This window comes from Saccostrea echinata, unplaced genomic scaffold (assembly GCF_033153115.1).
Source record: "Saccostrea echinata isolate AGI-Se365-2 ecotype Australia unplaced genomic scaffold, CSIRO_AGI_Sech_v1 ptg000004l, whole genome shotgun sequence".
NCBI classification, from domain to species: Eukaryota; Metazoa; Mollusca; class Bivalvia; order Ostreida; family Ostreidae; genus Saccostrea; species Saccostrea echinata.
Genome location: NW_026889753.1, coordinates 1646279 through 1672652, shown reverse-complemented (window position 1 = coordinate 1672652; position 26374 = coordinate 1646279). Strand labels below are relative to the sequence as shown.

General features: G+C 32.8%; 2 protein-coding genes across 3 annotated transcripts in view; one reads left to right on the top strand and one right to left on the bottom strand.

Moving 5' to 3' along the window:
* Positions 1–7: 7 nt before the first annotated feature.
* On the bottom strand, positions 8–8976 carry LOC133178967 (TRMT1-like protein). The gene is made up of 8 exons (XM_061313625.1): positions 8819–8976; positions 5271–5347; positions 4950–5190; positions 4478–4690; positions 3738–3928; positions 2236–2314; positions 1021–1296; positions 8–296 (listed from the first exon to the last, which is right to left on the bottom strand). The coding sequence occupies exons 1-8, from the start codon at positions 8956–8958 to the stop codon at positions 152–154; spliced, it is 1362 nt and encodes a 453-aa protein (XP_061169609.1). The 5' UTR covers positions 8959–8976; the 3' UTR covers positions 8–151.
* A 2388-nt stretch (positions 8977–11364) lies between these two features.
* LOC133178964 (sodium/myo-inositol cotransporter 2-like) overlaps positions 11365–26374 on the top strand; it is a 31565-nt gene continuing 16555 nt past the window's right edge. For both annotated transcript variants that reach the window (XM_061313622.1, XM_061313623.1), the window contains exons 1-9: positions 11365–11465; positions 18866–18934; positions 20144–20248; positions 21835–21894; positions 22052–22156; positions 22257–22362; positions 23467–23547; positions 25430–25635; positions 25835–25970. In XM_061313622.1, the coding sequence (XP_061169606.1) occupies positions 11370–11465; positions 18866–18934; positions 20144–20248; positions 21835–21894; positions 22052–22156; positions 22257–22362; positions 23467–23547; positions 25430–25635; positions 25835–25970 (964 nt within the window). In that variant the 5' untranslated portion in view covers positions 11365–11369. The remainder of the gene's footprint in view (positions 11466–18865; positions 18935–20143; positions 20249–21834; positions 21895–22051; positions 22157–22256; positions 22363–23466; positions 23548–25429; positions 25636–25834; positions 25971–26374) is intronic.

Below are 26374 nucleotides of genomic sequence, written 5' to 3'. Positions count from 1 at the left end.
AGTCAGTTATTACAAGTTTTATTCAAATTTTATTGAAAGTAGAAAAAATGTTGCTGATATGCATATAAAATGAAAAATTATGCATGAAACATTTTCAATTGTGTGTGATGGAAAATGTTATGAGACAGACACAACATTATCTGCATACAATTTATTGCTTGTTTTTCTTGCAGTGTTTTAATAAAACGTTGTGGAACTGAGTCAGATTTGCATTGGTTCTGACACTCTTAGGATCAAAATGAGTTCTACTCGCTCTGTATCCTTCTGATCTCAAAAAGCTCAGCAGTTTTCTCATCCTGCAAAAAAATCACAAAGTGGATGTTGATTTTATCTTTGAAATTCCTTTTTTTTTTTTAAATATTCATTTTGAAATGTTTCTTGAAGTGGCTTGGGATTAAGTTAAATACAGTCAAACCTCGTTATCTCAAACTCGATGGGACCGAGAAAAAAACTTCGACATATCCAAGGATTAAAGATATTGGGGGTAAAATACCGGTACTATAAGAATAAGTGGTTAGGGGTTAGGACTTACAAATCACTTTGACATATCCATGGTTTTCAAGATATCAGTGTTTGAGATACCGAAGTTCAACTGTACATACCTGTACATATAGTTTGAAATGCCTAATCATGTCTTGACTTTTCATTTACCAATGGCAAGACTCAGAAATGCTAATTGTATTTAATTTGAACAACCAATGTACATTCAATATGAACAAAAGAAAAAAAAATATCCTGGTCCAGGAATAGAATGATTAAACAGGAAGCCCATGGTAATAGGGAGTTTTTCTAATATCAAAATTAATATACACAATCTACTTGTATCTGATATACATGTATATCATGTTTCTCAAGTTGCTTTCCTAAACTTTTATAGCCCAAACAAACTTTTAACAAATTTCTTTAATAAACAACAAACATTAATTGTATTTAGATTCTCCCATAGAATTTTTTGTGACTTGTGAGTACACTATATCAGTTCTTGTATCAATGCTTGTATTATGTATCTTGTATACTTACTTTGGAATGACAACATCTTTGAATCTCCTTTTATGTAGGTTGATGTAAAATGGAGGATGGACTATACTAGTGTCTTTTGAGACACCTATTTTTGGCTTTTTGGAGACTGGTTCATCTGTATCGCAGAGTAAAGTGTCAGAGAAATCAGAATAAGAACAGATAGCTTCTTCCTGGATTGTCAGCAGAACTTTCTTTAATTGTTCACTTAATACTGGTAACTCATCTGATGGCTTCAGTAAATTTGAGATGAAAGTGGAATCAAATATTTTTCCTGACCTATATTGATAATGTGGTAACTGTATCAATTATATATCTCATAGAATATGATAAAATAAATAAATAAATAGTCTTTAAATTTGAATCACTTGTCTATAAAATACATGTATCTGCAAGCAACTTTGTTTATTTTATAAACAATTTACACCATAACAAAGTTATGTGACGGTCTAGCTCTCTGTGCACATTAGCTTACCATGTTGACGTCACAATATTAAACAAGTTACTTTTCCCCATATAAATTAGGCCCTGCCTCCTTATATATAACTTTAAAGTGAGCTGCATTACGAACATTCATGATTTTATTTGGAACATATCGGTACTTTTCATATGATTAAAAGAAATTGCTAGGTGTTCCGAATAAGTGTGTATTAGTTCATCAAACTGACGCACCTTTCTGCAGGGAATCAGTCTTTTTATGGTGATTTTCAGGGAATCAGCAAAGTATATCGATTTACTCTTATAAAGTGAAAAATCAGTAGAGGTATAATAATACAAAGTAACTTTAAAATTTAAGTATGCACAAGCACTAAAACTACCAATGTAATTTGCCTAAAATTATAAACTGTTACAAAATTTACTTCATTAACCTTAATAAGGAAATACATATTATATAGAGGGGAAAAGTGATAAGACCAACAAGAGGTGCATATTAATTTAAATTTATTTCTTGTTAACCATTCTTCTTCTCAGATGTCATAGAATCAGTTAAGAAATATGGGTTCAGTGTCAGAGCTGTTTTAGTTATGAAACAAAGTTATCTCCCTTGAAACACAATATATTTTTGACTGAAGAAAAAAAACAACTTTATCTAATATTATAATAGCAGGAAAAATCATTCAACACAGTTGGAATTGTTTAGACACAGTAAATACAACTGGAATTCTTTAGATACATATAAATACAATTATAATTGTTAAGATACATATGAATACACACCACATTGGTCCCAGTACAACAGCTGTTCTTCCCGGTACCTCTTCATGACAGGAACATGGCAATAAGCTGTATGGATTTTCTGTTAAAAGAGTTTTGTACAATTCACTATGAGATGGGGTCTATTTGTCACCTGACTAATATCAGTAAAGATTGCCATTTAAACATCAATTGTTTTTTTTTAAACTCTGTAATAAGACATACCATGGTAGATAAGAGAAGAATTTTACTTAAATTGTTCAGATGAATGAAAGGGTAAAATTCAAAGGAAAAAAATAGGCTAAAATATCCTCCATATTTATCAATATTAAATGCAGTTGCAATGAAATTTATGCTTGATGTTAAGTATGTACTGGACTCGAACAATTCGTATCTACTAGTGAAAGATCATCACAATACTCAAGTTGTATCCTCACCTACTAGTAAAATAATGCTGGTAAAATTACACATGACTCAAGTTACAACCTCCCTTACTGGAAAAATTACACCACATATGACTTAAGTTACAACCTCCTTCCTTACTGGTAAAATAACACCACACATGACTCAAGATACAACCTTCTTTACTCAAGTTACAACCTCCCTTAGTGGTGAAAAAACTCTACATATGACTCAAGTTGTACCCTCACCTACAGGTAAAATAACACAACACATGACTCAAGTTACATCCTCATCTACTGCTAAAATAGCACCACATGATACACAATTACATTCTCACTGGTGAAAAAACACTACATATGACTCAAATTATAGCCTCACCTACTGGTTAAATAACACCACATATGACTGAAGTTACAGCCTCATCTACTGGTAAAATAACACCACATAATACTCCAGTTACATCCTCACCCACTGGTGGAGGAACACACATATGACTCAAGTTACATCCTCACCCACTGGTGGGGGAACACCACATAATACTCCAGTTACATCCTCACCCACTGGTGGAGGAACTCCACATACGACTAAAATTACATCCACACCCACTGGTGGAGGAACACCACATACGACTTAAGTTATGTCCTTACCAACTGGAGTAAGACAAAAATATAGCCTTACCAACTGCTGTTTGACCACCATTTAAGACCAAAGTTATACTCTCGCCTACTGATCAAAGACCACAAAGACCCAAATTATATCCTCACTTATTGGTGTAATACCATCATATAAGACCCATGTTATATCCTCTCTTAATAGTGTAATACCACCACATAAGACCCATGTTATATCCTCTCTTAATAGTGTAATACCACCACATAAGACCCATGTTATATCCCCTCTTATTGGTGTAATACCACCACATAAGACCCATGTTATATCCTCTCTTATTGGTGTAATACCACCACATAAGATCCATGTTATATCCTCTCTTATTGGTGTAATACCACCACATAAGACCCATGTTATATCCTCTCTTATTGGTGTAATACCACCACATAAGATCCATGTTATATCCTCTCTTATTGGTGTAATACCACCACATAAGACATATGTTATAACCTTACCTACTGGTGTAAGACCACCAGGAAGAAAACATCGCTCCTCACAAATCTGACAATGCAGTTGTTCTTTAATCTGATCCAGGCTTTTGTCAGCATTTTGTGGTCCTCTGCATACCCTCAATACAATCAAAAAAGTGTCCTCTATGCAGGCTGTCAGTAAAACATCCAGTCCTTTGTTACATCTAGAGGCTGATCTGGTGGATAAACAGTAACATTACATGTAATACTAAAGCAGAAACTGATAGTTATAAAAATTTTATACTGTGCAAGATAAGCAGTTGAATGGTTGTTTGGGTCTGAATCTGGGGGAAAGGAAATGTATTTAGTTTGGCAATTGAACCTAAAATCATGGAAGTTTTTTTTTAATAAGGTAATATAACATAAACTTTGAGAAATCATTTTTGATCTATGAAAGGGTAAACAATTTGTCTTTATAAACCCATAATATCCTGATATATCGCTGTAGCAATTCATTAACTCTAATAAAATTTATAAAGTAATAGTCTCATGAATCATTTTTGTTGACTGTTTTAAATGATATATAAATCAATAGCGAGAACATAAACAAAACATAATCTTCCAACTACAACAAAATATCTTAATTTCCATTTTCTTTTATATAAACAGAATAATTCACCAATGACATTGGATAACTGGGACAGAAGTTTTGGACAAATATCTGTATTATGTGCAAAATTTTATCAATTACCGATATCATGAATACTTGGAATAAGATGGCTAACCTGACAGCACAAGCAATGATAACTCTAACAGCCATCTCCCTCATGTAGTCCACCTTCATCACATGGGCATGACAATAACGCCTTATCACGTTAGCTGTCCTCGTAAACTGAATAGAAATGTCTGATGATGTCAGACACAACAAACCATCGTTGCGTAAATTACTAAACACAGAATCAAAGTAATTTGTCACATGACCTTCTGGTTGAAGAAATCTACAAAATGTAGAAAATTCTACTCACTTTTATGAGAATATTCATATAATCCAGTCAGATAAAACTATTACATACTGGTAATTTGTTACACATTTTCCATTAACTTGATGCTTTAGCCAAGTATATTAAATAAAAGCTGCCTCAACATGACTAATATGCCTGCCATGCACACCCAAAAGACTGGATACTGACATCATGTGCAAGTGCACATTTACATCTCCTCTCAAGTCCCTTTTTCACACAGAGAGAAGAAACTCACATGAAATCAAAGGCTTCCAGATGTAATAGAACATTTGGTTGGCACTGACAAATGTGAACTTCATCGTCTTTCTGCTTCAGCTCAACATCACCGGGTTGTCTTTCAAATGAAAAATTAAATTCAGACCACAGAAAATCTGAAGCTTGACAGTTTCTTTTGATTGCATCTACTGCTTTGTTCTGTGCTATGAGAACATTAAGCTTAGATGAAAAGTGTTTCTTCCATTGCAATCCAGCAATGCCTGTAAGAGAGAATAGACTTGAATAATGAACTCACAAACAGAAAGCAAAATAAGACTGATAAAGTGCATTTAAAAGTTACCATCTTCATTCTGTAAATCAACACAAAAGATTGGTTTTGAAGATAGCGTTGAATTGAGTAGGCGTAGTATACATTCCCTGAAAAATATATGCACATATTAGGCTGAATTTCATTGGAATATAATGAACAGTGGAAAATTTCATTGAGCACTCAAGTATTGGACTATAAGCTTTTTCATATGGCTAACAAATTTTGAATGAATCATTAAATGTAGCTACATAGCTTGAATTACCTACATAGCTTTATTTAGCATGTTTAGCTACTTGAAGTAGCATAATTTAGATATTTTGATGCAAAAATCTCAAGTATGCTACTACTAATATTTGTACTATGGAGTTCTTAAAAAAAGCAACCCAGAGCAAAGATAGTTTTAATTTTGTTGCTTTTGAACACTTTTAAGCAACAGATGCATTTCCATTGTTTGAATAAGTGTACACCACCTTGTGTGTGGTGGGGTATGGATATTATTAGTTATCCAGGTCCAATCAAGGGTGTACAGGAATATATCCACGGTTTTATTCCATACAACCTGAGACCAAAGGCTGAAAGATATATGAAATACAACCCAAGGTAAATTCCCTTTCATCCTTGATTGGACCTGGATAATGAATTTATTTCCTATGTATCCAAATAAATTCATAGTAAACCCAAGTCCACTCAATTCTTTGTAAACTGTGTTTAAAGCTATCGATAAGATTTACTACAAAGCAACATGACATCATGTTATTTGCTTTTTATCATAGAGAAACTATACATTGCGACGTCACGTTTTTTACCCCCGGCTCAAGTCGGGTGTACGGAAATTTACACCTGACTTTGTAACCAATCAAAGCTCGCGTTACAAACTACATAGGAAAAAATGTTCTTTACCCCTGCCTCAAGCAGGGTGTACATAAATTTACACCCGGCTTGCTAACCAATAAAATCTCATATTACAAGCTAGATAGGAAATAAGTATATGATCACTTTACATTGTACTGAATCAATTATCATGTTAACCAGAACTGGTCTTTAGTTTTTATGCCCCCGGATCGAAAGATCCCGGGGGTATATTGTTTTTGTCCTGTCTGTCTGTTTGTCTGTTTATCTGTTTGTCTGTTTATCTGTTTGTCCGTTTGTCTGTTTGTCTGTCTGTCTGTTGTCAACTTTAACCTTGCCCATAACTTTTGATTGGTTGGAGCTATGACTTTCATATTTCACATGTGTATTCCTTGTGACAAGACCTTTCTTTGGGTACCATCATATTTGACCTTTTGACCTTGGAGTTTGACCTACTTTTGCAAAATTTTATGAGACTTTAACCTTGGCCATAACTTCTGAACAGTTGGTGCTTGGGGTTTCAAACTTCACATGTGTATTCTTTGTGACAAGGCCTTCCTTTGGATACCAACAACTTTGACCTTTTGACCTTGACCTTGGAGTTTGACCTACTTTTGAAAAACTTTAACCTTGGCCATAACTTTTGAACAGTTGGTGCTTAGGGTTTCAAACTTCACATGTGTATTCCTTGTGACAAGACCTTCCTCTGGATATCAACCACTTTGACCCTTTGACCTTGACCTAGGAGTTTGACCTACTTTTGAAAAACTTTAACCTTGGCCATAACTTTTGAATGGTTGGAGCTAGGGCTTTCATACTTCACATATGTAATCCTTGCGACAAGACCTTCCTTTGGATATCAACCACCACTTTGACCTTATGACCTTGACCTAGGAGTTTGACCTACTTTTGAAAAACTTTAACCTTGGCCATAACTTTTGAATGGTTGATGCTAGGGCTTTCATACTTCACATATGTAATCCTTGTGACAAGACCTTCCTTTGGGTACCAACCACTTTGACCCTTTGACCTTGACCTACTTTTGAAAAACTTTAAACTTGGCCATAACTTTTAAATGGTTGGTGCTAGGGCTTTCATACTTCACAAATGTAATCCTTGTGACAAGATCTTCCTTTGGACACCAACCACTTTGACCTTGACCTTGACGTTTGATTTTTATTTAAAAAACTTTAACCTTCGCCATAACTTTTGAACAGTTGTATCTAGGTCTTTCAAATTTCACAGGTGTATTCCTCGAGACAAGACCTTTCTTTGGGTATCAACATTTCTTATCTTTTGGCCTGGATTTTGAGTTGCATTTGAAGAAACTTTAACCTTCGCCATAAGCTGCCATATGGGGGCATCAGTGTTTCACAAACACATCTTGTTGTTATTTCATTCTAGAAGTAACTGTTTGATCACAAATTAACTGTTTTGTATAGTCCCAAACTATCACAACTTTGATTGCAATTGCACTAAAGGAGACACATCTTGAAAAGTTATTTTTTATGCATTGTTTTTAGATCAATTCAAAGTTGAAAACTATAATCACTGCAGTAAAATGCAATAAAAAAAATCATTTAAAAAATAAGTGTGATTTACCGGTAGTAGCTAAATAAAGCTATACCAAGTTGCTAAATAAAGCTATGCTGGTAATTTAAGCTACCTAGCTAATAGGGATGCACGATTTTATCTGTATACCAGTATATCCTGATTTTTCATTGTGAAATACGTATCATGATACGGAGACTAAAATATCGGTATTAAATATATAATTTATTATAAATTCCGAAAAATAATTCACTTATTTGTTCAAAATTTAAATAACAATTGCTAGAAGTGTAAAATGTTGTACCGGTAAAACAACGGCATCCTAGCATCCAAATATGCTTTGTTTATATATAAATTAAAATCTAAAAATAGTTTAATTACATTTTCACAATAGATTTGTTAGAAGAATTATATATAATTATTCATTTAAAAAAATAGTAAAAATCAAGTGTAAAAATATCATGATATTACCGTGATATTCATGGAAAAAATCGTGATATATTGCGATACGAAATTTCTGCCAATACTCATCCCTCATAGCTAAATGTACCGATTGTACCAGACCTGTCATAAATAAATACTGTAGTCAGGACTATAGCTAGCAACAGGTCTGGTACAATCACCAGATTTAGCTACATAACTTGAATTACCTACATAGCTCTATTTACCTACCTGAAGTAAGCTTTATTTAGCTACCAAATCAATCTTATTTCTTATATTGGCATTTTTCTCGGGAAAATCACACTTTGATGCAGTGATAATTTTCAACTTTAAACTCATCTGCAAACAATTCATGGAAAAATCACACTTGAAATGTGTCTTTTTCTGTGCAATTTCTTAAAGTTTTGGGGCTATATATATTCTCTATTGAGAAGTTGATGGCTCGTTTTAATACTAAAACGAGCCATCAACTTCTCAATAGAGAATAGGGCTATATACAGATATACAGCTGATATACAACAATTAATTTGTGATCAAACAGTTTAACTGTGAACAACTGACTTAATCAATGAACATAAAATATATTGCAATACATTTCCATTGAAAGGTAATAAAACTTATTTCCATCCTTTTTGTGCCCTATATGATAAAATACGTTCAAAGCCATTAAACCATTTCACACTATGAGTTCGAATTTACTCTGTTTGCAATATAAAATTCACTAACACTGGGCATACCTGATTACTTTCAACTTGTTGTTATTTACATTTTGTTTTGACTTCTTCTCCGAGCCTGTTTTTACTGTGACTTTTACATCAAACTCTACAAACTGCGCAATTTCAATACATGTAGAATTATTTGAGCGCAACACTTCCATTACTTCAACTACTCTTACCTTTAGTTTACAGAAGATTTCCATTTTAGATTCGCACTGAGTTGATTCGCATAAACAGATAAAATTCAGTTTATGGAATGCTAATGACAGTAGTTCATCAATACAGGGACTAACCAGTTAGTATACAGTTCCCTGGTGAATGTGAATTAAGAATTACAATAGGGACTCGATTTCAGGATGTATTTTGTGTATTGTATGTTCTAATGCGATCAATAAAATTAAAAATTAAAACCGCTGAAATACGGGGTGAGAAAAATAAACAGGGTATATACTCCGAAATGGGAGTTTTCTGTCCCATCATGCAATTTACAAGAAGAGAAACTCTTGGTTGTATTTTATCTTAAAACTAATTTCCTTTCACTTCCTGAGCATAATTAGTGATGCAAACTACCATTAACGTGACATAAACACACGATCATAATTATAGTAAATTCTTAGACATACATGTACATGTATTTGCCGGCACGTCGATTTACCCAAATGGACCCAAATGGAACTCAAAATGGACCCAAATGGAAATCAAATGGAAACCGAATGGAATATTAAATATATATTATCGTATTATCAAGTTGTTACTTATTTAAAATGATGAAAATGATGAAATGGCGAATATTAATAAATTATTAATTTCTAATATTGTATTTTAATACGATTTAATTTTCTTTAGTATTATATATACATCGGCAAAATTATGCCCCCCCCCCCCCCCCGTTCCCTCGGCCATGAAAACTATATAAATTTTAAAATGAAATACTTCAATTTTGTATTCAATGATATGCAAAAGTTATTACAAATAGAAAAAAGAAATTACTTGCATGTATGTATGTACTTTTGTATATGTTTTAGTAGTCTGAAAACACACTGTTTTTCATTTTATATGTAACATGGTTGTATGCCAACATGTTTGGTGAATCAATAAATAAATTGAAATTGAAAATTGTATTTTAAAATCAATATTAGAAATGAAAAATTAATATTCTATATTTGCAAGTTCATTATTTTCATCATTTTAAATAAGTAACAACTTGAGAATACGATGATATATGTTTAATATTCCATTTGGGTCCATTTGATTTCCATTTGGGTTTCCATTTGGGTAAATCGACGCACCCTGTATTTGCTTTAAATCTATGATAATCGATGCAAACAAATCACATTCAATTAAGCAAATTAGGAAAAATATTGAATATAATACATTTCAGTGTTTTATAATTTCAAATATCTATTGTTTTTTGTCTGTTCATCAAAATATAAAATATGAAACCTATAATGAACAATATTTCAACTCAAAATACACCATCCTGTAAACCAATCGCCTATTAGAAGAACACACAATACACAAAATTTACACAATCTTGAAACTGAGCCCCTATATAGAATAGCATTATCATAAACCCCCGATTTTAGAGTGAGATCCCGGATCACTTAATTTTCCTTATCATGATAAGGTGATTTGATCTAGTACTACTATTTGAGATGACGAGCTAAAATCCAAATTAGTACATGTCTCTGTTACACTGCTGCAAGGCCATCGGACCGAAGGTGCGTTGGAGGGTTCGAAATTCACTATATACAACTCGCAAAACGCGAGTTAGAATTCCCAAATTGCGAGTTAAAAATTAGGTAACTCGCAAAAACTTGCGAGTTAATTTTTTTGCATTGAAACTGTAACAAAATTACATAGTATGACAGAACACAATGCTTTTGATTTAAATCAGTAATTTAACTAAAAGTCACACTGTAGTTGTATTTTGTGTATTGTACAGTAGTTACTTTTTCCTTAAGTTACATGTACAGCATGTATTTAATTTATATATAATTTAACTTTATATGAAAATTGCGAGTAGTCTTATAAAATTGCGAGTTCACTTTCTTGGTACTCGCAATTATTTGCGAGTTGTAATTTTAGGGAGTTTCTAACCCTGGTTGGGTGGACCCCCCTTCCCCCCCTTTCAAAAAAAGTACATATCTTTTTTTAAATAAAATAAATTCATCATATGCAATACTGTTTAAAGTACTGCTGCTAGATTTTCACTATAAATATGTGAAAAATTACTTCGAGAATGCAACAGAACCCACCAAGATGATAGAAAACGGGGCGGCCCAGTACTACTTTTACTACATCTACAATCTGATTAAAACCAGATCTTTGTTATCTAATTCTGATAGTGCTGTACAGAGACGGAGCATAACAAAGATCTGATTTTAATGAGATGTGTCAGTTATATATTTTGTTGAAAATATCATTGGAGTTTTTGTTAAATTTTTAATTGCAATGGGCCACCGTAGACTCTAGACCCGAACGGCACTCGGCACTCATCGATCGATTCCGTAGGTCACGGAATCAGACGAAGTTTGTCAACTGTACACATCTCCGTTTGTTTCATGTCGCGATGGAGGGAGATACAGTTGAAGGTACACAGCTTCATTACGGCGATTTCATTGTCATCGCTGGATATTTTGCTTTTGTCTTATTTATAGGATTATGGGTATGTATTGAGATATATATATTTCTAGAATTTAGAATGCATTGTGAACAAAATAATGTTTGACACAATTTTATGACGTTTGGGTCTATCGAACTGGTGCATCTGCATGTGAGATGCTGCATACTCCTACTCCTACAAGTAATACATCATGACATAGGCCTAAATTTAGTTGTTTTTAAAAACGTTAAGGGTTATTTCAAGTAGAAATGAGTATGAGCCATTAATGCTGGTAAAAATCAATGAAACGTAAATCCACTGAAGTTTGAAAGAAAAGGAAACAAGAAAATTTGCGGTTTTCGACAATGGAATATTCGCGAATGCACTAGCCTAGGCATGCTCAAGTAACTTAGTTGGCAAATATTAGCGTTCGAATATTCGCGATTAAATGTATCTTTCATGTCCATGGAAATCCAGGCTTGCTATTTAAATTTTTAGTTTAATTAAAAATGAGAAAAAAAATAAGGTGACTATAGTATACACGTGGATCAGCTAGATTCCAAATTTTCATGATGCACAATCTTTTTTTTTTCTCTCTCTTGATCAATTTTTTTGTTTTGCTGAATTGCAGAAAAATGGGGGGGGGGGGCAAAATAGACATGTTTTTGCTTCATGTAGGAGAATGAACAGAATGTATTATAGGCCTATAGATCTATAATTTTATTTGTTGATAAACATGGTTACCTATATTTTTTCAGTAACATGTACAATTAATTTTGAACAATTTTACATTTTTTAAATCAAATAAATAGAAAGAATTTGATTATTTTCTATACAGGTTATATGTTCTTTGTTTTGAACATATTAAACAGTATTTTTCCTAAGAATTGGCTATTGGCCAAATTGACCACCTCAGTTGATAAAAATGCTGCTTAGAAATCAAAAATTTAAAATATAATTGTTGTAAAGCCCATAGAGATTTTGTTCCTAAACCCCAACCCCTAGCCTGTTACAATTGATCTCTAACCATTTACTTTGAAATAAAGGGAAATTTAAATTATTTATTAAGATTTTAGGGATTGACATAATTTACAAAAACTTAGGTAGTTTCTTTAAAATATTAAGCATCATTTAGCTTCAACAACTTTCATTTTGTAAGGATCCTTAGATCCTGTATTATAATAGTTAAAGAAAGATTTGAAAACAATTACAAGCAACAAATAAATATGAAATACTTCAGTTGATATTAAAATGATGAAATAGTAGTTCTTTCCAAAGTTAAAAGCACAGAATATCATATAATAAAAGTACATTAACTTAAGTATGAACCATTGATATCTTTGTAGCAAACACCACACTTATAAACTCAGTAACTGACAATGATGAAAGAGAACAAAAGTTCCAATTTTATTTTCAGCTCCATCCTATTTGGACAGGATGCGAATACATATAGAGTTGTCTTAATTAATTGTGTCAGAGTTGAGTGTGATCTCCACGTTATGATATTTGTATTCAGGAAAACATTTTAATACCCTGCATTGACTGAAATATTTTTTTTTAAAAGATAAAATATTATTGTAATATTTATATGAGATTCTCAATGTTAAAGTTCAGATGATCTTTATTATATGTCACCGTTATTAAATTTAAATTCCGATGTTTAGTTGGGCATTTAATCTTTGTCACTGACATGTAAGACGTGTGTCTCGTGTAATGGAATAAATATGAACCTAGCATTGTATTTAATGCATGTATAGCCTATCTAAATAGATAGATTAGATTTCTTCAAGAGGAGCAACTAACTTTCGTGAATACACTTGTATCTAGGTTAATAACACTCTTTGCACAAAAGATTGACCAAGCATATATAGCCTTTTTTGTAAATGTTTAAAAACTAGGTAATGAAATGGTGTTCAAATTTTTCCACAAAGTTGAATAATTTATGTAGAAATTTCTTTCTACTAAACACTTTGAACTCTCAAAGAAAAGCCCAGTAAAAAAAAAATCCTAAAATCTTTAAAATTATGTGTTCTTTTATTCAGTAATTTAATAAATTTATATTTGATAAATAAATATGAAACAAAGAAACTTGATGACATAACTTTGTAGATAATTATAGACCTAGAAACCACCAGTATTATTGAAGTACATAAATTCAATAATCAATGTGTTTTCATAAGGAAAATCCATAAAATCATTTATACTTTGCACAAAGAAAGTTAAAGCACGTGATGATCTGATGATGAATTACATATACACATCACTAGGAACATAGGTGTCTTAGCAAACAGAGAGAGGAGAGTCCTCTCCAAATCTCAGACCATCTCTCAAATATGACATGGATCCTGTCAACCATGGAATTTTACAGTGTATTTAAGGTACAACTAGGTCCTCTAGATTGATTGTCATTTGCATCTGGTCTTTTGTAGGTCAAGATTGCTCTATAATGCAGCCCCCCTCCCCCCAACCCACTCTCCTCTGTTTCTTTACAAATAAAAGATAGTGAACCTTAGTATCATAATAAGTTAAACAATCTTCAAAGAGCACTGAGCACTTTGGTCTTTTCAGTGTGTTCAGATATATTCAAGGGAAAGCTTTAGTACTTAATTCACATTAACCAAGACAGAAAAGTTGTGTGACACAGATGGGATGATATAGTTTGTAACCAAACCAACAACATTCACTGCAGTAATGGAAAATGCACTGATGTGTTAAATTGCAATACAGTATGCAGTCTTGCAGCCACAACAACTTTTGATTCATAAGAAAATTAAAAAAATATTTGTATTTAGATGTAGTTTACCAATTGAATGAATCTTTGTTTTATTCTGTTTTAATATATACATGTTTATTCATGAATCAAGGGTCCTCAGGGGGCATATACAATTATTTCGGAATGATTACATATAAAAATAATATTAAAGTATATTGTAGTTAATAAGAAAGAATATAAATCATATCTATCATGAAGGTACAAATGGAAGATTTACAAAAGGCTACCACAAATAAGATACTCGTGAAAATGCAAGATTTGCAATATAATCACAATAGTCTGAATCTGGGTCAAAAATATTGAGTAGGAAGAAAGTATTTCCCAGGGAGTATATCCTTTAAGGACAGCTATAGTTAAATGCTTGGATCAGTAATGCATGAATTTAAAATGAGTTTGAAAGGCTAAATGTAATTTTTATTTTATGATAGAATTTTAAATTTAATGCATTAATTGAGATCAGTTTTGAAAGCAAAAAATTTATTTTCATATCATGAGGCCAAATTAAATCTTTAGATAGTATTAACAGAGGTACATGTAAGAGAAATGAAGCCAACCCAGACATGTTTATTTTAGATCGATGTGATTATTTTTTTCTTTTTAACAGGAAACAGGTTTTTCAGCTCAGGTTTCACAAAGGGTTATTTTTCTGGTAAGCTGAAACTGGTCAATAATAAACTAACTGTAAGATATGGTTTCTGAATGTTTTTCACAAACCAATCCAAATTGTGTTAAGCTTAAAAAGCAGGTAACTGGAAATTTTATTATTCTTATATAGCAGTTGTTCAGTGCTCCAAGGGACATCAATATTTATAAATTTTCCCAAAGTTAAAATTGATTAAATAACATTTACTTCAATTGTGAAATTGTTTTCACAGATCCAATTGATTATAATGACAGCAAGTTATATTTTGTTAGTCCTGTAGTGTGAACCATGATACCCAGTAAAATAAAAAATTAAAACAAATGATTGATGACCACCAGGACTATGATGGGAGCCACAGTAAGATCTCTCTCTACTGATGTAAAAACAGAAAGTCTGTGATATCATTATGTCAAATATTTTAATTTCCTCATAATCTAAGAGATTCAGGGACATATAGTTTATATATATCTGTCTGTCTGTTTGCAAAAAATCTTTAACCTTGCCCATAACTTTTGATTAGTTGGAGCTACATATTTCACATGTGTATTCCTTGTGATAAGACCTTCCTTTGGATACCTATAATTTTGACTTTTACCTTAGAATTGACCCACTTTTGCAAAATTTTACCAAACTTTAACATTGGCCATAACTTTTGAATGGTTAGTGCTAGGTCTTTCATATTTCACGTGTATTTCTTGTGAGAAAACCTTTCTTTGGTTACCAACAGAAAAGTTAATTGTGACCTTTTGACTTTGACTTTGGAGTTTGATCTAGCTTTTGAAAAACTTTAGCCTTGGCCATAACTTTAGAATGGTGGTGCTAGTGCTTTCGTATTTCACTTGTGTATTATTTGTGACAAGACCTTCCCTTGGGTACCAACAATTTTTTACCTTTTGACCTTGACCTAGGAGTATGACCTACTTAAAAAAAAATTGAGTCTTGGCCATAACTTTAAAACAGTTGGTGGAAGGTCTTTCATGTTTCACTTGTGTATTCTTTGTGACGACCTTCCCGAGGCACCAAAGTTTTTTTACCTCATAACATTGACCTTGGCATTTGATCTACTTTTAAAAAACTTCAACCTTGACCATAATTTTTTGAATGGTTGGTGCAAGGGCTTTCATATTTCACATGTATATTCCTTTTTACAAGATTTTTTTGAATCCAACATTTTTGATCTCTTGACCTTGACAATGGAGTTTGTCTTGCATTTTAGAGACTAACCTTGGCAATGATCTGTCAGGGCTCTCACACCACTTTTTTGGAATGGGACTGGGGCCATAAAGATTGGGAAGATAACAACCTTTTGAGAATTTTTGGGATAACCATTTTACTTTAAAACCATGATATATATATATATATATATATATATATATATATATATATATATATATATATATATATATATATATATATATATATATGTTGAGTTTCTGGTCTTTGTTATCAACTAAATTTCAAATTTCTGTTTTACAATACAGAGGAATATGAATAGCAAGTTTTGTTATTATATATCAAGCTATATTTTCTTTAATTTTTGGGAGAAATGACTATTGGGGAAAATTAACACATGCATTGGGAAAAAGGTACTTTATTTGAATTGGGAATAGGGCCCTTAAACAGCCCAACTATAGACAATCAAGAACCCTGGCTGTCATATGGGGGCATCAGTGTTTCACAAGTTTTATACATCTTGTTTCCTTTTTGTGCACCTTCTTACTTCACCCATAAAATGTGCATTGTTTCAGTTTGCACAGTAATTTTGAGTGAAGTTGTAAAGGACAATCAAAAACAAACCATTGTAACTTCTAACACATGGTTAGAACAGATTTTTTTTTAGATTCCTATTCCAGAGAATATTTTCTTTGCTCTTTTGGAAAATCTGATTTATTCTTATGTCCATAAACTGTACCTGGGAAAAGACTGAGCAGTGACCTGGGATGTTAATGGCTTTGTAGCTCTTTGTAGAGCTAGGATCTTGAATGATATGCTAGCCTAACAGCTATGTAGGAATAACAAGCATTAATTCACACAGAATATTCAATAGACTTATACCTAGCCTAGCAGCTCTAGGCCAACTGCTACAATCTAGAAAACAGCTCTAGATCAAACATTTTAAGTTCAGAGGTCAAGGTTAAAAGCTAAGTAGAATTGTGAAAATGACTTATCTGATCTATCTATTAACCATTTCCTTAGTTGAGTCTTGTATGTGTTTTAATAAAAGCACCATCTCAATCTAGAGATTATCTTTTCAAAACTGTCATAAGCAGTGCAATTCTTATACTGAGGATATAGATGAAAACGATAGGGAAAATTAGAAAGTAGAACACAAACATTTAAACTTAGCCAGTGCATTAGAAATTTAGAATATATTACAACTTAATAAAATATGCTAATATCATAATGAGAAATGGGCAGTAAGAACACTAATACATTTTCCCACAGATCCATGAAATTCAACATATAAATGTGTTGAAATCTTAGAGTACATATTAAGAAGATATAACAGTTTTTTTAGCCCCTGCATCAATTATTGACTAGTCTGGTCTTCATTCAGTTTACCAAAGTTAAATAGGCCAAGGAGCCAATAAATTCCTCTGTTACTGACTGTACTAGCACAGTACTAGGTAACCACATAGGAGTTTTGAGTGTTTGCAATGGAAGGAGCTTTACATTTATCTTATCTTTTTCTTTGGGAATACATTTATCTTATTAGGATACATCTAGGACATATATAAGGAAAAGAAAGCATACAAAGAAAAGAACAAAGATAGAATTTTGAGGTTAAACACTCACAGATACCTGTAATTGTGTACTCCAGTTTAATTTTGTCAAATTTTTATGTGTACCAAGTATTTTGATTAATTTCTTCTTTTACATGTATATCCATAGCTTTAAAAATCCTTTGCTTGATAATCATCAAACCTCTTATGCATAGGTTGGCAATGAAAAATGATGACGGCCCCATTGATTTTTAAGAGGAAAAGGTCAAAGGACATTTGGTTTTCTGCTGTTTCTTCATCAAATATTGAACCAATACCTTTCATAGTCATCTGCTTGTAATAAAGTCATCAAAATTTGTTCACAGATTAGTCACAATGAATTAAATATTCTTACCCTTAGTTATTTTCAGGTTAAGGAAAATAAATAAAAATGTAGAACATTTAAAGCCACAGTAGGGACAAATGGTTTTCGCATCCTGACAAAACCTTTAGGCTGAACTCAAATGTTCAGGGAACTTGCTTTTATTAAATATAAATGTAAAATAAGGGTGACATTAATAAGAAATCAGTTGACTAGAAAACTTGGATTACAGGGGCATAGTTAGATCACAATATGGGATAAAAAAAATTAAATTTCTTTCAGAAAATTGGATTAAAAAAGAAATCATTTCCTCAATAACAGCAAGAATGCAATAAATTAAAATATTTTTAGGATTTCCATGATTGTTGGTTCAAACTTGTCCCTATATCCCCATTTACAAATGTCAAAGGCAACTTGTTTATCAAGTTACTAACAAAAAAAATGTTCCTTCTTTTTAGAGAGAGAGAGAGAGAGAATAATGAACCTGTATCTTCTGTTTGGTTGATACAAAATCTTTTCCAGAAAATATTCATTTAATGTCATTAATCTTGTCACAAATGCTTCTGAGAACCACAAGCTGATGAAAGAGTGTGACTTAATTGTATGTTTTGGCCTACATTCTTCTTGCTTATTCAGTAACACATACAGTTTTTGTTGAGCTCACCAGAGTTCTTGTAAATTACTCAATAAATACCTAAGATTTTTTATGGTTCCTGTCTCTTTGATGCTGGTGTTTAACAGAAATTTAATGACAATATCTGTCCATCTGCTTGTCACTAACAGTCAGTTTATGAGTGAAACTTAACTTGAATACTTTTCCAAATGATTTAATATTTATTATACAGGTAGATGATGGTTAAGAAGGACATTTATTGCATTTACTAAATGTGATCTATGGATGCATTCAGAGTTTAAGAAGATGAGATTTTACGAAGCATATGAAAAATATTTTTCTTTTGACAGACTTCTCGGCAAAACCGGGGCAGTGCAGGAGGGTATTTTCTCGCAGGAAGAAATATGCACTGGATACCAGTAAGATATTTTTTTTTTACGAAGTATGAGTTTTGTTAAATAAAATATGGGTCTTAATATGCAGTGTTATTTTCATAAAATTATTTGCTATGCTTGCAACTTTGATTTTGATGAAATATAAGAAGTTTATATGTGACACAGTCCCCATATATGTTTTAGCTAGAGAATGGTCAAGAACTTTGAATTCATTACAAACTGGCCAAGCTGCCATCAAAAAGAAAGTATGAATTCATTGTTCAGGCCATAATTCACTTGTAGTAGTCTTTGTTTATAAGCAAAGGAAAAACGCATACGTACATTTTAATAATTCAACACATAGGACTGGTTTAGGTCTTGTGGAATATTGGAATTATGATATTCTTGTAAGGGCCATCATTTCTTATTTAAAGTAGAAATCTGTCTGTAGGACATGAAAACCCTGCCTAAGGTACATTTGCAATGCAACAGTGAAAAAATTTATCTTCCATTTTTGGTCTAAGATTGATTCAACCCATCTATTATCTAATATTTAAAGAAAAGCCTCATTATTTCAAGTTCATGAAATGAAGGTCAAGGTCAGACAATAATGCCAAAGTTGAATAGCTCTCATTGGTATGTATTGGTGTATGAATTTTGGTTAAAATATCTTAAACAGTTTCTTTGAAACTGAGCTAAACACAAAGTCTAGTGATGGACGGATGGAGGACGGACATGACAAACACTATATGCGCTAGCCACATTCATGGTGGGGCATATTGAAAGCTGATCCTTACTGTCATCACAAAAGTTGCACGTGACCCAAAGACAAAATGGCAAATTGGGATATGTTTTGAGGGAAACTGGAGGTCAATTCACAGAAAAAGATAAAGTATTGTTCTGATCAATTATCACACTCAATTTTTCTTTAAAATGGTTTTTCATGAATTTGAGGAACATGTTCGAGCATATCTTAATCAACGGTTATTCTGAAGCGCCATCAAAAAAGGTGAATATATTCAAAGTCATACCAAGTGAAGAAAAAACATGAAAAAAAAAACAGGTCTGAAACTAGGGCATTGAAATAAACTATGCTTTATGTGCATCTGGTCTAGTTATGTTGGCCTGTCATTCATTTTGATTTAGAAACATGACTAGTCCAAGGAAAAGATGTCCTATTATTTGGAAAAGATAATTAATCTGCTAAGTTCAAACTTTACTAAATTACAGCTTTGATGATTTGTTCAATTATAGGTGGGAGCCTCCCTGTTTGCCAGTAACATAGGAAGTATCCACTTTGTTGGATTAGCAGGATCTGGAGCTGCATCAGGAATAGCTATTGGCCTATATGAACTTAATGTATGTACGCAAACCATGCAACTTCATAATGATAAACCAGATAAAATGTAGACTGACATTTAAAAAGAAGGATGTTAGTAGCACAGGGTCTAAAGTTCACAGGCTGTGAACAATATTGAGAGACGTGTACACAGTAACACGTACATGATAGTTTGACTTGCTGAATGAATCAATGTACCGGTATATTCTTTGCTGAAATATGAATGCCATAAGGCATACTTGCATTCGTCATTAATATGAGTAAGAAACCATCAATGAAAACCTTAAAATTCATAAACCAAGCCTCTATATAGGAATTAGGAATTAGAGGGCTAAGTTGGCAATGTTAATGTATTAAGGAAAACTGTAAAACTGTATTCCTGTAAATTCCTGAACCCTGATTCCAAGATGTAGACCCCAGGGTGGGTGTAAATTCCCTGTCTGGAGTATATTTTCTTTCCCCTTGGCCCAGTTAGGGTCAGATTTCATCTATAGGGTTCCCCTGGTAGAGGATGTGCAGTGACCTTGAACCACTTTTCTAGATCAAAGGTCAAGGAAAAAGAAATCTCTTTGTAAAGTTTTGTCTGGAGCATATTTGTTCTCCTCTTGGGCCAGTTTGACTCAAATTTCACCCATAGATGCCCTTGGGTAGAGGGTGTGCAGTGACCTTAAACCAATTTTGTAGGTCTAAGGTCACGGTCAAAAAACTCCTCTGTAAATTCCTTGTTTTAAGCACATTTTCTTTCTCCTTGGCGTTGTTGGGAAATATTGATTTTATTATATTGCATCTCTTACATATCATCATACTATTTCTTTACTACATTTTTTAAAAATATTTTTTCAGCTGCTTTTTTCTTGTAGTCAATGAAATTTGAAATTCTGGATGAAATAAATATTTACAAAAATTTATTTTTTAATACTTTTACTTATTTACCCCCCCCCCCCCCCCCCCCCGAAAAAAAAAAGCAACAGGGGTTGAAATTTTCCTGGAAAACCCACAAGTCCAGGGGCCACAAATCAGCAAAAAAATTACTAGCCCAAACCTCAAACTAACTAGCCCAACAATATTTTTATGCAGAATGAAAACATAACAAATTAAAGTTTCAAATGCTTTGGTGACCGAAACAAATTAATTAATTCTTAGTCAAAAGAAATCATTGTACATATAGAAAAAGTGAAAGTAAACTGACAAGAATTTTTTTCTGTTCTGCTAGTCCGATGGACTATCGTTACATTTAAATTAGCTAGCCTGAGTCTTAAAATGACTAGCCCCGGGTGTCAAGCTACTGTATATTTCAACCCCTGAATATTTTATTTCCTTAAAACTAAGATGAATCCTAAGTACTAAATGGTCCTCTCGAAAACCTGCCCTTTAGAATTACCTTGCATCCTAATGTCCTTTGCTAAAAGCAGGCCATTTGAAATGGTCTGACACCATCTCAATGATGACTAGTCACTAAATCATTCAAGGTGTGAATGTGTACTTGAATCATTCAAAGCCATGCACAGGGCCTTTACATGTATTCCAGATATATGCTAGGAAAATAATAATTTCTATTTGATTATCATGTTTTGTTGAATAAATCCACTTTCTCTCCTTTTTCCAGGCTCTATATATCCTTATGTTATTGGGGTACATTTTTCTACCTGTGTATATTGCATCAGGTGTAAGTATAACTCAATATCATAAGAACAAAAATACTTTGAATTTTCAAATTTTTATCAAGCATCTTCTTTAGATAACATTAAAGTTTTATTAAAGCAAATGAATATCAATTTTAACACAAAAAAACATGTAATTCAAATTGTTTTTTTACGTTGAAGGTTTACACCATGCCTGAGTATCTGAAGTGTCGATTTGGAGGGCAGAGAATCCAGATCTATATGGCTGTCTTAGCTCTTCTTGTGTACATCTTCACTAAAATCTCAGTAAGTTGTCCAGATGTCATTTATTGAATATCTTATTAATTAAAGTAACATTTGTTTTCCTTTAAGGATAATAAACAAATTTTTACTCCTTTTCTTCCAGGCAGACTTGTATGCTGGGGCATTATTCATAGAGCAGTCCATGCATTGGAATCTCTATTTGTCCATTCTATTACTGCTGAGTATTGCCACAATTTTTACAATTACTGGTAATTGTTACATATTTATACTCTAAAGCATATGTTAAATTACGAAAAATATATGAAAATAAAAAAAAATTCAAATTCTTCTTTTTCATTAACTTGCTCAATTAAGAAATTAGGTGAGGGAGGTATTGCTTCCTACAAATATTCATAAAACATGTTTTTCATCAGAAGACTTGGTGCAAAGAGTACAGTTTACAAGTCTTAAAATTCGTCAACTTAATGCCTATGCATCTGGATAAAAAATATATAGCTTAAATTTCTAAAACATCATGGTCTTTGGCTGACATTATTTAGACAATTAAGTAACTGGTGAATATCATATGGCACATCAGCCTCTTAGTGTATATTCTTGTGACATTGTTAAAAAAATTGTGCAAAATTAATTTTTGTGCTAATTTTAAACTATTAAACCATTCAGCTCTCTGTTTTATTTTATATTTTTGCTCTTTTACAATAATTGTCAAAGGCCAAAGTCCAATTTCCACTTAGGCCAACAAAAAAAAAATAGTCTTGTTTCGTGCTACCAGCCTGAAAAAAAATAGGGTAGGTTGGTAGGAAAATCATTTTTTTTTCCTACGGCATTTTTTGGATATAAACTAATACAAGATCAAATCAAACATGTCACAGGTCAGTATTGTCTTTTAAAATTAAATTTCATGTCTTTTGATGCACAACTCAAGTGGTATTTCATGGAAGTCCAAATTTAAAACGTAGAATTTTCCCAAAACTAAAAAAAAAACTTTAGGGTCGGGCACAAAAAAAATGGTCGGTCGGGTAGCAGGAAACAAGACTATTATTTTTTTGGCCTTAAAGACTGAGTTAATAGTGACAATCTATAAAGACTGCTTTTGTTTTCTACAGCAATAAAAATAGGGCACAAGATTAAATTCATAGTTGCATGAAAGTTTTAAAAGTGTGTGATGCTTGATAATGAAGAGAAAAATGATCTCTTTTTAGTGATTTTTAAAGAAAACAGAAGGATCTTTATATTGCATGTTAAGTGGTAATATTGTAGCTTAGTTTAAAAGATTTTTTTCTCTGTGTTTGTCTCTGTGTAGTACTACATGCAAGACATTGTCTACATTAGATGTTTGTTATGTATTTTAGGTGGACTGACAGCAGTGATATGGACAGATTTTATACAGACTATAATCATGATAATTGGAGCATTGGTGCTAATGGGCTTGAGTAAGTCAACACTTTGTGTTTGAAATGACATAGGATTGGGATTGGGAAGTTAATGGCAATCTTTGACCATTTTTACCTGTTGCATAGAGATCAGATTGAAACAGATAATATCTTCAGGAGTCAACATAACACTGCTTAACTTCATTCACAAGTAATCAAGATATATGATGCAGATGTGTACAGGTTGATGAAACACAACCATTCCTCAAAGGAAAAAAAAATATATGTATCAAAAGTAACAAAATACAGAATGTGGACATTTATTACATTTTCAATAATGAAATACTGTGATTTATTTATTGAATAAAAGTGATATTCTCTCACAGTGTGAAAGGATACCAAAGTGATATTCTCTCACAGTGTGAAAGCTAGGATATCAAAGTATTAGTAAAAAAAAATAATTTCTGGCCTGTCGTAAGATTGTAACTAAACCATCTTTATAGAGACTAAAACTGCCAGTATTTCTTCCCAAATATGTTGCTAAAATCCAATGTACGTTACAATGTTTTTAATCTCATATTTGCTAAGATATGACATACGTCTCAACTGCTCAACTATGATGTCACAGCCTATGACACTGTGTTAAGAAAAGCCAGAGGCAAAGAGAAAAATCAAAGAAAATGTAATAAACGGAAAATTCAATGTTTTGTAGTTGGATATGGAATTTATTTCACTCGTGAGACAGGATTTTCAGATATTTTCTCTCGTGCTTTGCACTCGTGAAAATATAAAAAAAAATCCTGTCCCACTCGTGAAATAAATTCCATATCCAACTTCAAAACAATGAATATCCTCTACATGTATATATTTTATTCAGAACCCTCAGAATAGTGCAGATTTGATACAAAGTAAGTTTTTTTTAGCTCACCTGAGCCGAAGGCTAAAGTGAGCTTTTCTGATCAAAAAGTGTCCGGTCTCCGTCTGTCTTCTGTAAACTTATCACAATTTTGACTTCTTCTGAAGAACCACCTCTCCAATTTCAACCAAACTTGCCACAAAGCATCCTGTGGTGAAAGGTATTCAAGTTTGTTCACAGGAAGTGCCTCACCCTCTTTCAAGGGGAGATGGTTAAGAATTCGTGAAAATTTGGTGGCATCTTTTAAATCTTCTTCTCAAGAACCACTGGGCAAGAAAAGATGAAACTTATGTGAAAGCATAATTACATACTCTAGATTCACATTTGTTCATATCATAATCTCCGGGGGTAGGTCGGGCCCACAAAAGTGAGTCAAAGTTTTACATAGGAATAAATAAGAAATGTCTTTAAAAATCTTCTTCTCAAGAACAGCAAAGCCATGATGAGTCATATTATTACAGAAGTATCCTCAGGTAGTGTAGATTCAAGTTTGTTCCAATGTTGACCACTGGGGGTAGGGCAGGGCCACAACTTGGGGGGGTCAAAGTTTATCATAGGAATATATAGGAGATATCTTTAAAAATCTTCTCAAGAACAGCTAAGCCATTATTAGACATATTAATACAGAAGTATCCTCAGGTAGTGTATGCTTAAGTTTGTACAAATTGTGACCCCTGGGGGTAGGGCGGGGCCACAGTAGTGGGTCAAGGTTTACATAGGAATACATAGGTGTAATGGTTAAGGGGCATTTGAGTAAAATGCATTGAAGACTTCAAATAGTGGAATGACCTGACAACCGTTGGAATGGACTAGCCTAAGGGTATATAAGGCAAAGCTTTGGGAAAGTCGGGCATTCAGAAGGTAGCTGTAGAATGATGAATGAATCATGGATGATCAAGTTTAGATAAATTATAACCTTTTGAGGTATCTGGTCAAAACAACTGGGCCAAGGTGACTCAGGTGAGTGTTGTGGCCCATGTGCCTCTTGTTTTATGAAATTTTGAGATGGTTACATATAAAATGCAGGCTTTGCAAAGGTTGGTGGGTTAAATGGAATAGTGGAGAAATACCCTCATGCCATTGCAAACACAACAAAATATTCCAACACAACCTGTGGAGTGCCTAGAGAAGATTACATGCATCTGTTCCGGGACCCAGTGACAGGAGACTTGCCATGGCCAGGAATCGTGGGAATGTCTATAAACTCCATCTGGTACTGGTGTTCTGATCAGGTAATAGTTAAAGTAGTAATCAGTATGGTTAAGTGAACAATACTATTACATGATCTTTGTCCAGAAAGGTTCAAAGACTGGACCTTATTTCCGCTCTCAGACACTTAAAGATAACACAGTTGGATTGGAGATATGATAAAGATTTGTTCATAGGGATTTCTCTTAGATAAATTAATTTACATTAATGAATATAATATAGGTGATTGTTCAGAGAGCACTTGCAGGCAAGACCTTTGACCATGCTAAGGCAGGAACGGTGCTGTGTGCCTTCATCAAAATACTCCCCCTCTTCTTACTGGTATTCCCAGGAATGGTCTCAAGGATATTGTTTCCAGGTATGATCTATTCCTATATTGTATTACTCAGTGCTACTCAGTTTATAGAAACCATAGTTCATACATTTAAACTATAATCTGTATACTCAAGAAATATAAAAGAACTACTAGAAGATTCTGATGCCTTTAAAAGAGGTAAGATGTAAATTGTGAAGAAGAACATTTACTTAAGGAATTGTTTCTTTTTACACACACAAAATTTCTTGGTAGCTGAAAATCTATTAGGATTTAAAACATTTAAAAAATTGTGTTGAGTGATGCTTGTCTGCTTTATTTTTAACATTCACCACTGTTTCAGCATATTCAAGGAAGAAGGATGACAAATGATTTATCCAATTGTTCATTTAATTGCATGAAACCTGTAAGAGGTTGTGAATTTCATGCATTTTATTTAAAAAAAAAAT

Excerpts from the sequence above, each read along its gene's own strand:
- LOC133178967 (XM_061313625.1), bottom strand. The coding sequence starts at position 8,958 with ATGGAAGTGTTGCGCTCAAATAATTCTACATGTATTGAAATTGCGCAG. Across the intron at positions 1,297-2,235 it reads GTTGTACTGGGACCAATGTG|GTCAGGAAAAATATTTGATT; the intron begins GTGTGTATTCAT and ends TTATCAATATAG. Across the intron at positions 297-1,020 it reads AAAGATGTTGTCATTCCAAA|GATGAGAAAACTGCTGAGCT; the intron begins GTAAGTATACAA and ends ATTTTTTTGCAG.